The sequence below is a fragment of the Notothenia coriiceps genome, unplaced genomic scaffold (genome assembly GCF_000735185.1).
Source record: "Notothenia coriiceps isolate Sejong01 unplaced genomic scaffold, NC01 NC01_scaffold00001281, whole genome shotgun sequence".
Classification (NCBI taxonomy): Eukaryota; Metazoa; Chordata; class Actinopteri; order Perciformes; family Nototheniidae; genus Notothenia; species Notothenia coriiceps.
The window spans coordinates 27,125-41,130 of NW_011333982.1; the positions used below are offsets into that span (position 1 = coordinate 27,125).

General features: G+C 40.0%; 1 protein-coding gene across 1 annotated transcript in view; it reads left to right on the forward strand.

The window, feature by feature from the left end:
* Positions 1-10,087, forward strand: part of mdga1 (MAM domain containing glycosylphosphatidylinositol anchor 1) — a gene marked incomplete at both ends in the record, with an annotated part of 36,402 nt that extends 26,315 nt beyond the window's left edge. Inside the window, 4 exons of the mRNA XM_010787890.1 lie at positions 7,537-7,717; positions 7,837-7,860; positions 9,599-9,751; positions 9,926-10,087. Of these exons, the coding sequence (XP_010786192.1) occupies positions 7,537-7,717; positions 7,837-7,860; positions 9,599-9,751; positions 9,926-10,087 (520 nt within the window). The remainder of the gene's footprint in view (positions 1-7,536; positions 7,718-7,836; positions 7,861-9,598; positions 9,752-9,925) is intronic.
* Positions 10,088-14,006: the final 3,919 nt, after the last annotated feature.

The window sequence follows — 14,006 nt, forward strand, 5'->3', positions numbered from 1 at the left end:
ATGTGACTTCTTTTTCACAGCCTGTGAGTGGTGTTTAATTAGTCCCGCAGTCACAAACTTAAATTTAGAATTACCTTGCACTTAAATAACCTCTTACAACATCGCACTAACATCACCTTAAATCAGCTTTTTTGCCTGTAAAGAAAATCAATTCTCCCAGGGAGATATATCGTATAGATTTTATTTGCCACAGTTAACATATACATAGCTGTTCTATAAACAAATAAATACTGTTTAAAAACTGACTGCTACTAGTAATGACCGATATTATGGCTGATTATAAGGATTTGATCTTCTCTAACCCCAACCAAACCCCTCCTTTAAAACATTATTTAAGCCCTCTGAGCGGGCCCCGAACAAAGTTTGTAGCCTTTGTCCACAACAGGAGAGCAACCTCAGGCCACCCTCTTGTTTTGTTTCAAACATCTATTCATAGATGACTGGCCTTGAGTCAGAAGTGAGGAAGGATAATAGTGAATTATACACAACGAGCTGGGGGTCGGTGTGTGTGCATGTGTCTGTGTTTGAGACACTGAAATAGGGGAAATGCTGGGTCTGCCAGCTTGCTTTTGTGCGGATGAATGGCTAATTCCCCTCCTCCTTTAAGACTTGGCTGCTTACCTCATTAAGTGAGACTCTACAGGGAGACCGAGAATGAGCACTGGCCTATGCACATTTGATCGCATGCATCAGCTCTCTGAAATCTCTCGCTCTACCTCTCTCTTGTTCCCTCTTCCTTTGTCCTCTGTCCATCGTCCAATATCTTTCACACACACACCATCTCTTCCAATGTTCTAATACTTGCTTTTCCTTTGCCATCCCTCAGTCTTCACGCTCCTCTCTCTCGCTTTCCCTCTACCCTTTCAGTTTTTCCTGCTCAGATGTAGCCGTGCATCTGAATTGCATTGATAAATAATTGCTGAGTCTTTGTGCTGGCAGTGTTCAAATAATGAGTAAGTGACATTTTTGTACTTATTATATTTGGTTTAAATGTAATTTAATTTCAGGGTTTTCACCTGCATGTGTTTACGTGGGCAAGAGAGCGGTAAAATGAGAAGGAAAAAAAAGGAAAAGCAGACGGTGAGATTGAGCGGGGAAGTGAATGAAGGAAGAGAGAAATAAGATGCAAATTAAAGAAAAACAGCAAATCTCACTGGTCCTCTCGACTATTAAATAGAGTACGAGAACATTCAAATGTAATACCATCTCAATTTCACATCCCATCTATTTCTGCAACACTCTCCAGCTCATCTTCTTAACGCCCTGACACTCTATCTTTTTAGCACATATAAGATGATGTATGGGGTCCCAGAGGAGACATGAAGACACAGAGGGGAATTAAAGAGGACTCAGATCAGTTCATGTAGAGCACTTCCCTTCACTCTGGGTCTGAGCACATGCCAATCATTTAGTGTGTCCATTGCTTTTTGCTCCTATGTATGTGGTTGTGTGGATGAGCTAATGTATTCATTATCTGTTGGTACACCGTATGTCTATTTACGTGTGTGTGTGTGTGTGTGTGTGTGTGTGTGTGTGTGTGTGTGTGTGTGTGTGTGTGTGTGTGTGTGTGTGTGTGTGTGTGTGTGTGTGTGTGTGTGTGTGTGTGTGTGTGTGTGTGTGTAATTACATGTTTTTTCTCCATATACTCATTACCAGGCTGACAAATTATCATTTACACTTCTCAACTACGTTTGGTTCTCTCTGCGGGGGTTTTCCCTGTATGGGAATTAACAGAGTTAACAGGCCCGCCTGGTTTCATCAAGTTGTCCTAACAACCCTTTTCTACACCCCGACAGTTTCCTAAAGAGTAGCGTAATTAATGAGAGAAAATTAACATGTGTTGATTTTACCTTTTTGCAACAAAGGAGGAAGATTTGCTAAGCCGTAGATAATTTTAAAGACCTTTCCTCTGAAACTGTGTACTGGCGTAGGAGGCTGTCTGTCTTAAGAATCGCACCTTTTTAATTAATTGAGTGCATGTCTCATGCATATGCATAGGGAGGAGTATCATGTGAATATCATGCTGCTTTCAGATTAATTTAATTTAGTAGGGAATCTATCACATGAATATACAAATGATGCTCTGAAAAGCAGCTACAGATTTGTTCACAATCACAACAGACGGAAAATGTATAAAATAAATATATGTTATGTCTGAGTCTGTTTTAAGCCTCACAGAGCGAATTAGCACTTTATGGGATCTTTCCTTAAACTTTGTATGAAATTTCACCACCTCTAAAAAATACCTTTCACTCTATAGCATTTCCACATTTATTTTCATTTACCAACAATGTACAGTCTAACAAAACATTTACATAATGTATGCCTGTGGAGTTATTAAACCCTGATACCGACATGCAGTTTAAACCTTACGGACACACAGCATCTACTGTAGGGAAGCATACACTTTCTGTACACATATACTGCACATCAGAGAACTAATCAAAAATGTCTCAGTTTGTACTCTTCTACTGTGTTGTGGCTTTCTTATTGCTTTTTCTGCCTTCACAAACCTTTCTACTCCCATCTCTCAATCTTTCCACCTCATCTTCTATATCGACCACTCGTCTGTCTGTGGCTATGGAGTTGTGTATTGTGTGTTTCATTGAAGCAGTGCGGCTATTGGCTGACCTGGCTTCAGATCATAAGGCACAGTCTCACACAGTCACACAAACTCTCCTGTGCAAACACACATGCCCATTATCATATATATGAGAAATTAAGAATATTCATGATGAATTAGAGTTGTACGTTAAATCAAATGCATGAATCATTTATGTACATAATCAACCTCCCTATGCAGATGCACTCGTATATGCAAGCACTCATAAATACAGACAGAGTACACACATGATGACTACTTCACTTACACACACAATGTCAATGAATTGCTGGATCAATCATGAAAGGGATCCATTAATAGAGGATAATAGAAAAATTAACCTCACCCTCCTTAGTGTTTGAAGGAGCCACCTCCTCTCATGCTGTCAGTCAACACTGTGCACACACACACACACACACACACACACACACACACACACACACACACACACACACACACAAACACTCCCTGACTGTGTTACAATCTCATGGCTGCTCTCTAACCCTCCTTCACACATTCTATCTTGTTGTCTCTTTGTTGACAGCTGATAAAGACACTGCTGAAAAGACTGTCTGGCTGAAATTTCTGAAAGCATGCGGCACAGGAACACACACACAAACACCCACGCACATCAAGAGAATTATAAGGACTTCCATATTCGTTTATCACCACCCCTCTGCCTCTGTAAATATGTCACTCACGCACTCACTTGGGTCACTTCTGACTGTCTCATTCTGGTGGTCCTTTCTCTACATGCTGGATGTCTTTTCCCCCTTCACGACCCATTCCCTGTCTCTCACATGCAACCCACAAACACACATATTTGGTCAGATTACCTATTGAGGGAGACAGAGAGAGGGAGACGGAGTCTTTTAACTGCAGTGGGTGCAGTCACACTTCAGCACTTTATTGATCCAGTGTGTGTTTTCAGATCCACAGAATGTGTTTTTGTGTGTGTGTGTGTTTCGCATGCGTTTACTCTAGTTATTTGTTCTTATCATCCATATCACACATTCTAACCAGGACCAAAACAATTGTGTGTGTGTGTGTGTGTGTGTGTGTGTGTGTGTGCGTGCGTGCGTGCGTGCATGTGTGTGCGTGTGTGTTTGCAAAAAATCCACATTCCACTTACTTCTAAACTCCTCAGCATTATTACCTCATCTCTCTGTGCTAACACACACTCTATGCATATTACATGAGCATAGCTTTTCTATCCTGCTATATTTCATATAATTATGCATATGCTGTATGAGAAATGTGTAAATGTTTATATGGATGAATGTAAGCACAAGTGGGTGTTAAAAGGGCACAATACATTTTACAGTATAACTGCTACAAGGCAAAATACACTATACAGTAGTTTATGTAGTTAGTTATGGTCGATTAACTTAGCAAGTACTTGAGCAAATGTCTTACAATGCATATTGTACACTGGAAGCCATCAGTCAGTATAGTCAACAATATCAAAAGTCATGGTCAATGAAAACTGCACTCAGAACCTTCAAGAGGAATACAATAGAAAAAGGTATAAAGTTGTCATTATCTTCTTGGATTACCTCCTACAGCTCTGCACGTAGCACCCTGCTTCCTTCCAGCCTTTTGCTTTTAATACAGTTGGCTATCTACACTTCTTCATTATGTGTTAAAGCATGATACTAGCAGAAAGTAGTGTCATACACTTATACTGTACCTGACTGAGCATTGCATGTTACTTTATTCTTCTAGTCCATTAGATATCAGAGGGAAATACTTAGCTTTTTACTGCAATACATTTATTTGAAATGATGTTCTTCCAAATTGCAAACAAACTAAGATTTGACATTGAAAAAAAAGAAAAAAAGCTTTTTTCCAATGATTTGGCCTTTGACCCCGGAGACAGATTTTATTTGTTTGTTTTGTTTGAAAAATATGTATTTGTGATCCATCAGATTGTCCAGTGCTTCCTATCGTAGGGACACAACAATATACAGTACACTATTTATACTTTTTTAATGCAGGACTTTAACTTACATAAATAAAGTATATTGTTTTTATTAACTTATTGATCTGATGTCTTCTTACACGATTGGATTTACCGGTGTCCTTCATAGTTATCAAATCCTACATTCGACTAATTAATTGATTTTTTTGGTCGCTAAATAGATATTTACATTGTATCGTTCTTTCAGCAGCTAGGGGTCCAGAACTTAGTCATGCAAACTTTAACAAGACACTTCGCTGTTTGAGAAATCGAAACCTGTGACCTTTCCTTAATGTGATGGTCTCTTAAACCAAAAGGTTGCTTTACTGCGTCTTTATTGAAAGATGCAGTATCCTGTTATATAATCCTGCTCAAAAGTTAGATCTCTTTATTCATTCTATGTTAGTTGATGCTGCTAACTAGAGAGATATCTGCTGGGTGCAATTTTGGAATCAACCAAAAATATGTGGATCACACCCACTGCATTACAACAGGTGTCCTGTGTGCAAAGGTCATAGCCATCATGTAAACGTCTTGTGCTCAGAATGTGCTAGGAAAATGTAAATGGAGTAGCAGATTGGAGGGTTCTTTGAAACAATTAACATTTATTCAAAAAGTGAACATTTTTCTGTTATTTGTTTAGAGAAAATGTATTTTTTATCTGGGAGAAAAGATGATATCGCCTCGGTTGAAGGGTACCTGCTGTTGTGCATGGTGGGAGAAGGATGTTCCATGACTGGCAAGAGAGGGTGAAAAGTTGGAAGAACTGAAAATTGGAAACAGACAGACTGGCACTGTGAAAAGAAGATTTAACAGCCATTAGTGGCAAAGGGCCTGGTGAGGAAGGGAGGATTTGATTCCAAGTGTGTTGCCCAGCACAAACTTGCAGAGACCAGGCTGTGGCTGCCATATGGGACTGGCATAATAATTGGACTCATACCAAATTATATGCAGCCTGTGCAGGAGTCACCATGGTCTTGTCAATAGAAATGATTAGCACAGTCTAGCTAGAGTTTGAATTTGTGGTAGGGAGTAGACATCCAACTGGAATAGCTCACTTGAACTTGAGTGTCAGAGGACAGGAGAAAAAGCAGAAGTCACCGTTGAGATGTCAGAACATACAGTAGTGAAGCAATTATAGGGAAAGTAATGGCATGCATCAGTGTATGACCTGCCAAACTATTTGGACTGGAGTAGCTGAATAGAAGCAGCACAACAACAATGCTCTTTATTATTGTTATTTATACACTTTCCACAAATATCCCACAAAAATGGAATAGACACAAATGGTTAATATAACTTTTTTATACTTTGCTTTTTGATCTTTTATATCAATTGTACGTGTGTTGGAAGGGCTTTGTGCCTGTGGACATTTACCACACACACACACACACACACACACACACACACACACACACACACACACACACACACACACACACACACACACACACACGCACACGCACGCACACGCACGCACACGCACGCACACACACGCACACACACGCACACACACACACACACACACACACACACACACACACACACACACACACACGCACACACACGCACACACACGCACACACACGCACACACACGCACACACACGCACCTACTCACACCACTACGTCCACTTATGCTGCATGCATTACCTGATAATGGCATGCTGTGGGTGTACTAAGGTGTTATGCTGGAGTGGCTGACCTAATGCATTAGATTGAGCTCACTGTCAGGTCTTTAAGTAGCTGGGATCAGAGGCAGATACACAGCTAATGGATCCTTCTCTCTGTGGGTGGAATAACACAGCGTTAGCTCTATTAAAAGTGGTGCTAACTAAAAAAAAAAAATACTAACTTAACTTTCAAAAAATGAGGAGACAACTGGACTGCATTTACATCATAGCCATTTGTATTTCCGTATTCGTTTCTGTATTAAACAGCCAATCCTTTTTTAAAAGCTTAGGATTTAAGCTGCAAAGTGAAATAAATATTTCTTTAGATTATACTGATACAGGTTATATTTATTGAGTCTATGTGTTCAGAGCTTTGGGCAATATTACATTGTGTTGCATATCACTCAGTAACATCATTTTTTTTAAAGCAGAGTATGTTTCGGTGGTAATTCTTTTGACAGCTGTTTAGCTTTGTTTTGGATAAAAGATTAGTTTGAAACAAGTATGCAGTCCAAGATAGCTACAATCCAAGTCTTTGGGTATTTTGACTGGCTGTGAGCCCAGAACTGGCTGTATGCCCATGGGAAATTCCATTGACGGTAAATTGAAATGCCAGGAAGCGTGTGCAATAGGAAGAGTAAAATAATATGACGATATAGTGATTAATAAGCTTTGAGTAAATAAAGGATTGGTGCTTCTGCAATACGAAGCAAATATCTTTGATCAGTCTTTTAGAGAAATGCTTTGATCATATCTGAGCAGGAGGCCTTTCTGTCAGGAGGTTCACTTTTTCTGTTTATATAAAAGTACATAAACACTGTAATTCTAGGATCAGTTAATATCACTGTGAACATATTAACAGTTGGAGATGAACTGAAGCTTTGTGTGAGCATATCAACATAACATGGTAGAGATAAAAGTGAAGAAGACATAAAGAAAAAAGAAAAGTTTCTCCGTCTGATACGGGGCTGTGGCTCAGTGGATAGTGTGCTGGACTTCAAATCTGGGGATAGCAAGTTCGAGTCCCACTGCAGTCAGCATGTCGTTGTGTCCCTGGGCAAGACACTTCACCCCAAATTGCTCCTGTGGTGATTGCCCACAGTATTGATGTATATAAGTCGCTTTGGTTAAAAGCGTCTAACAAATGACATGCAATGTAATGTAATGATATCCTTGTGATCATCTTTTGTTGTGCAATGTATTTTCTTTGTACTGTTTTATGCAAGCTTTTGCATATTTGTTAAGTATACGTTTTAAAATGTCTGCATGTTCCCTGCTCGTGTGTGTGTGTTCCCTCTCTAGAACAAGCAGAACGTGCTCTCAAAGCAGATAGACCTCAAGGGCAAGGAGCCAGAGAAGGGTGTGCTGCTGTCCCACACCATATCAGACCTGAGGATCCCTCTGTCCTACGAGGTCCGACTGGCACCCATCACCACCTACAGCACCGGGGAGTACGCCAGCCGCATCATACAGTACTCAGAGCGTAAGTCTTATTGTAAACTACCAAACATGTTTGTAACGTAATTATCTTTCATTTTTAGATACATATTGACAATGTACAAAGCATGTTGACTAAGCATAGCTGATTTTGTTTCCAAACAGCCTACACCTACCCAAGACCTTCAGGTGAGACTTCTCTCTTAACTTCAATCTTCTGGTTTTCAAGGTTAAGCCTGGTGTTAGGTCATGATTGAGGATAGGGTGTTGAAGTCAGGAGTGCATGTTCACATTTTACTGGCTAATTAAGCGTTAATGGTGAAATCAGCACCATTTTGTAAAGGCAAAGTTTGGCATGACCCTGCCTTGTTTTTGATGACATCTTGAGAGTGGGGGAACAGTGGAGAGAAACAAATAAAAGGATCAGTGACATTTAATATGTCATCAAAGTGTGTTAACATTAGAACGATATGAGACCGGTTAATGCAAAAGGTTAATGAGCAAAATACTTCAAACACACTTGACGATACTACCTTAAAGCTGTGCCTCCTTTATCCCTGTTAGCTCTCCTCTCGCAAGTCCTTCACTCCCTGCTTCTCATCCTCACTCTTGCAATCCTTCTCTCTTTACAGTCAATAGCATATTGTCTATTTTCTTCATTAAGAGACACCCCACATTTTTCTGGCAGGAGTGGCAGTTTGCTCAGCCAGGGTGAAGCAATTAAAACAACAACAGATTGTAACAGACTGTGAGAACAACAGTGCAAATTGAAAGGAGCCCATGTAGTGGGGCTGGGTGTGAATAGTAATAGATTAGCTGACTGAAACAAAGAAACACAAACGAGCCATCCTCGTGGGTATCGCAGGCCATATGCATCTGCAGCGAACTGTGTGAGTGCTTGGGAAGCTCTCACGGAATCTGTCAGCTTGGATGGTTTTCGATAGCTGTCGTTGAACTCGCTTGCCTCTATTTCCATTTGTTTGGTGAGTCTGTGATAATGGCAGAGCACTCCAGATGGGCTAATGGAGGGGATGACATAGAGAGAAGCCCTTCTATCTGACTTAACAAGACACATCACCATCACGGATAATGGCATTTCTCTTTGCACATGTTTTTGTTAAAATTATATATTTTTCTCCATTTCGTTGTATGTGATTAAATGAAAAAGTAAAAGTTCTAAACGTGCCAAAAAAATCTGCCTTATATATCTCACACATATATCACAATGTATACAAATTCAAGTTCCCATGTTCCCCGTTTAGAGAAGTTGTAGCTCTTTGCATGGAAGACTCTTCTTTAATGAATGTATGTTTGTCTTTTTTCCCTTGTGATAAGCAGACTTTAAAGTGTTAACAAGCGTCATATTTGAAATAAAGAATAACAAACTTCTTCTAGCTTAAACCCAAGGTAGAGTAGATCAACAGCTTTTACCCTAAGTATTTTGTTCCAATGTCTTTATATTGTTCTCCATAATATCTCCAGCCTTACCTTATTTTTTCGTCAGAAGTCTTTTAAGAGTTAAACCTATTAACACATTTATCTTCCTTTTTTATGTCTAGCTTTTCTACATTTGACATGGCCTGGCCTAATCATAGTTACCTTTAAAGTGTTCTGCATGTGGGAGTCATGCATCAGAATGTGCATAATATGCATAATTCACTTTAAGTTTCACATTATACACCCTTCCTCCCACATTGTGCCTATCACTTTGTCAGTAATTGCCTGGCTGTCTGATCTTCACATTTGGATTGCATATTGCAGAGGTTATTATATAGCTATATCGTTGCCATTAATATTACGGTAAAAGTGGGTCGGAAAAAAAACCTGAAGATTATTTCATCGGCAGTTTGTGATGTCAAATGCTTTAAATGTCACTGATTAAAAATGTTTTTCTTGTTTTTTCTCCACATACACACACACCTCCCAGACCATGTGTGTGGTTTTGAGGATCAGAGGATCTGTGGTTTCTCTCAAGACCGGAGTGATGTCTTCGACTGGACGAGACAAAATCACCTATCCCAGAATCCCAAGCGATCTGCCAATACCGGACCCGAGACTGACCGCAGTGGAACCAAGGAAGGTGAGGAAACCAGGGAAAGATTTACAGTTTCAGTTCTATGTGTTGTCGTCAAAGTATTACAGCGACAGGGCTGTATATAATACACAATGCACAATTGTACAACATTGTAATTACATTACTTTGTTCTGTTTCATTTGATCCTCGGACAATAGAGTGTTGTCTTGTACGTTTCAGGGTACTACATGTACATTGAAGCATCACGGCCGCGCACTGAGGGGGACAAGGCTCGTCTGCTTTCTCCACTTTTTAATGTGACCTCAGTCAGAGGCCCCAAGGGCTCCGGCAGAGTCCCATACTGTGTCGCTTTCTACTACCACATGAAGGGAAAGCATATTGGTGAGTAATACAACAAAACATAATTTTTTCTCTCAAAAACACAAATGGTTATCCAGTAGTGGGCACACTCATACTCAATGCAATCGAGGTTCTCATATACAGTAGCTGAGCACCTGTCAAAGCTGAACTCTGCTCTTGACCCCCGCTTGTAGGGCTGGTCAGAAACAACATTGTACGTGTGTGTATGTGTGGGAGTCAGAAGGAGGGGGTAGGGGCGTTACTAAAGTTCTGTTTGTTTCTTCTTGTGCCTCAGCGTGTATTTGGAGGTGGCTGAAGGGGGCAGTGGGTGTGTGATTAATGGTAGTGGCAAGACACAATCAGTCATTTGGGGGAGCTGTTCATCATAATATGCTCCGTCACACAGCTAGAATGCATACATCTTGTAGCCTACACACCTGCACACAAACTTTGACACAGGAATGGATTCACACAAAAAACGTACAGTAGAAGTTGCAACTACATAAAGGCACAAACACACATTTGTTCACAGACACGCACACATACACAATGTTGATTTATGTGTCCAAAGCACAAGCCTGCAGGCTTCACTGTAACATTTGTTACATTCTGACCTGCCCTGCCTACTAAGGATATTATAGTGTTTGGAAGGGCACAATGTTGGTGTGTGTGTGTGTGTGTGTGTGTGTGTGTGTGTGTGTGTGTGTGTGTGTGTGTGTGTGTGTGTGTGTGTGTGTGTGTGTGTGTGTGTGTGTGTGTGTGTGTGTGTGTGTGGTAAATGTCCACAGGCACAAAGCCCTTCCAACACATGTACAATTGTGTGTGTGTGTGTGTGTGTGTGTGTGGTGTGTGTGTGTGTGTGTGTGTGTGTGTGTGTGTGTGTGGTAATGTGTGTGTGTGTGTGTGTGTGTGTGTGTGTGTGTGTGTGTGTGTGTGTGTGTGTGTGTGTGTGTGTGTGTGTGTGTGTGTGTGTGTGTGTGTGTGGTAAATGTCCTCAGGCACAAAGCCCTTCCAACACATGTAAAATTGATGTGTGTGTGTGTGTGTGTGTGTGTGTGTGTGTGTGTGTGTGTGTGTGTGTGTGTGTGTGTGTGTGTGTGTGTGTGTGTGTGTGTGTGTGTGTATACTTTACTGTATGAATATAAGAAAAGGCATTTTGTCTAAAACATTGTTTGAGGGTTATGATATAGAAAAGCTCACTTATTCTCAGCCTAGTTGTTTATTGTTTAGCCATCAGCAACATTATCTGTTTTTGTTTACCACTTTTATGAACTGAAATTTCTTGACTAAATTAAGTCAACAATTAGCAATGGGATGTTATTAAATTGTGTTCATTCATTGTCCCCAGGTGATGAGTCCTATTGTTTTCTTCTTAATCATCACCACACATTTGGTGCAAACATTCATATTCCAGGAATTGCAATATATATCTTTATATGATCAACATCAAAAATACCAGCAATATTAGTGTAAGGCTATACACATGCTGATGTGAGCTTTTAGCAATGTATAGCTTGACAGAGCCACTATCAAACACATTCAGTCTGAAAGCTAAACACTGCAGCACTTATTACAGTGCCCAATCTCTACTCAGTTATAAAACACACAGTGACATTTTGAGATTAAACATCCGACTAGCAATCAGGCAGTGTCATTATTGAGCAAGACTATTAATATAGACATGTATTTTTTAACTCAAAGTACATCAAAATGGATGCGTCCATCAACAAAGAACCGCTCTGCTGTGTATTCTGTTCATCAACATGACAGAAAGTGTGTCCTTTGCTGACAAAATGAATAGCCTGACCTTTAACATGTATACACTCTGGCAAATCTTTTGAAAACGTTATATATCCTCGGAGTTAAGATACAAATCACAGAGGGGGTGGACCAAGCTAGGGCTTACATTTCACATAAAGGTGACCTATCATGCAAAATTCACTTTTGTACGTCTTTTATACATGAACATGTGTCCCCGGTGTGTCAGGGAACTCACCAAGTGTCAGAAAACACAACCCTCTCTATTTTCCTCCATACCCAAATCTCTTAAAAAGGGGCTGCAACGGATCTGATACAGACTGATCCAGATTTGAACACTTCTATGACGTCACAGAAGTGGCGCTACGGCTATTGGGCCAACTCCACCAATCAGGAGGAGACAGCCACGGACATTGCCGTTGGAAAGCGCTGGAGACGCTGTAGTACATATGCCAGGCCTGTAGATGGTGCTGTTCTCACAGAATCAGCCCATGCAAAGACAGTGTTAAATTGAGCGAAATGAGGAATGGCTAAAATGCATGATCTGTTTGATATTTTGAAAAATAAAAAGTATAAATATGCCTTATATAGGTATAGTCCTACACTATATTATTCAAATATAGCATGATAGGTCCACTCCAAGTACTCAAATGGATTTCACGACATCTTTTACAGCATGGTCCCCAGAGGGCTTAGTTTGCTGTTTTTGGTATTCTGCTGATTATTTCTCTAGTACCGGCAGCAGTGGTGACCTTCATTTAGTCAAATATCTGACTGATGGATTGGCCACTAATTTTCGAATGCTGAACCAAATGTTATTTTTAACATGTAAATCATTTTTGATATTTTCAAATGAAACTTCTAATGTCTGCCATCATATGTTATGACAGAATGCAGTGATTCATTTGGTTGAATTAACTAAGTATTTTTTCTATTGAATCAAATCTCTCCAATAAAACAAACTTTTAATTATATTTTTGTAGACTTGCTACAGCGCTCTGCAGTCATTGGTTAAGACAATACATATCAATAATCATATTTGAAAACTAATAACGTTACTGTACTCAAGCCTTATCTTTATCTACAAATGAAACAGAATAAACATGCAGGGAAAAGAGAGTGCAGTATAATAATGTTGATTTAGATTTGTCAACATGATGTTACAGCCCCCTTCATTTAATTATTCCCAGAGGCTGAATCTTAATGATTCCTTCACTTTCCATCTAGCGCTACCCACGAGTTTACATTATAGTTTTGGATTACTTTACGCAGGCATGTCAAACACAGGACACATTGTAATAACTATCCCCTTAACTCTTTCTTTCGTGGTGGCACACACACAATGTCTCTACCTCATGATGGTTTTTGCACAGGTTGAGTCAACATCACCCGTAATCATCATCCTTTTATTTTGCCGATGCATACAAGGAGTAAAACGTGATTTAATAATGATATTGTGGTCTGTATGAGTCATGCTGCCTGCTTAAGCACAGCGAGGAGCTTTTATCGGTCTCGCTCACCACTATCAAACCCTATAATCCTCCTTGTAAATGCAACGTAATGCACTTGAATTATAATGAGTCTGATTGTTGCTCTAAGCTCTTTTATAAATGCAGGCTGAGGCCTTGGCAAAGATTCACTCAGGCCATCTGGGTACATGTGAGGTGCAGCTGGTGACACTTTACCAGGCTCACTCATTAACAACACATTTCATTACTAGTTAAGTATTGATCTAATTAATTATATTTGTATATCTGGTTGACAAAAGAAAAACATGCATCAAAAGAAAAGAAAAAGAAAGGCACCTAATTTTCCAGTGAAATGTTGTTTGTTGAAAAATAATCCCCATTTATTATCTTCTTATTTCCTTAATAAGGCAGGGAGAGATTATCCGCCTCCTCGCTGGTGTTTGATCTCCCCGAGGAAAAAAACGAATGACACAGAACAGGAAGTTAGGTAGTTATGCAATAAATTGAATGTCAAATAGGAAGATGCCCTTTTGGAATGGTCCCTCTGCCCCTTTCACCTGAGGGACCCTCGAGAGACGTGCATCTGCTGACTCATTAATGTAAGCAAGAGGATACTGCTTAGTTCACACTCTACGGGATTCAGTGGCTACACACACACTTAAACACCAGCTAACACACACACACACACACACACACACACACACACACACACACACACACACACACACACACAC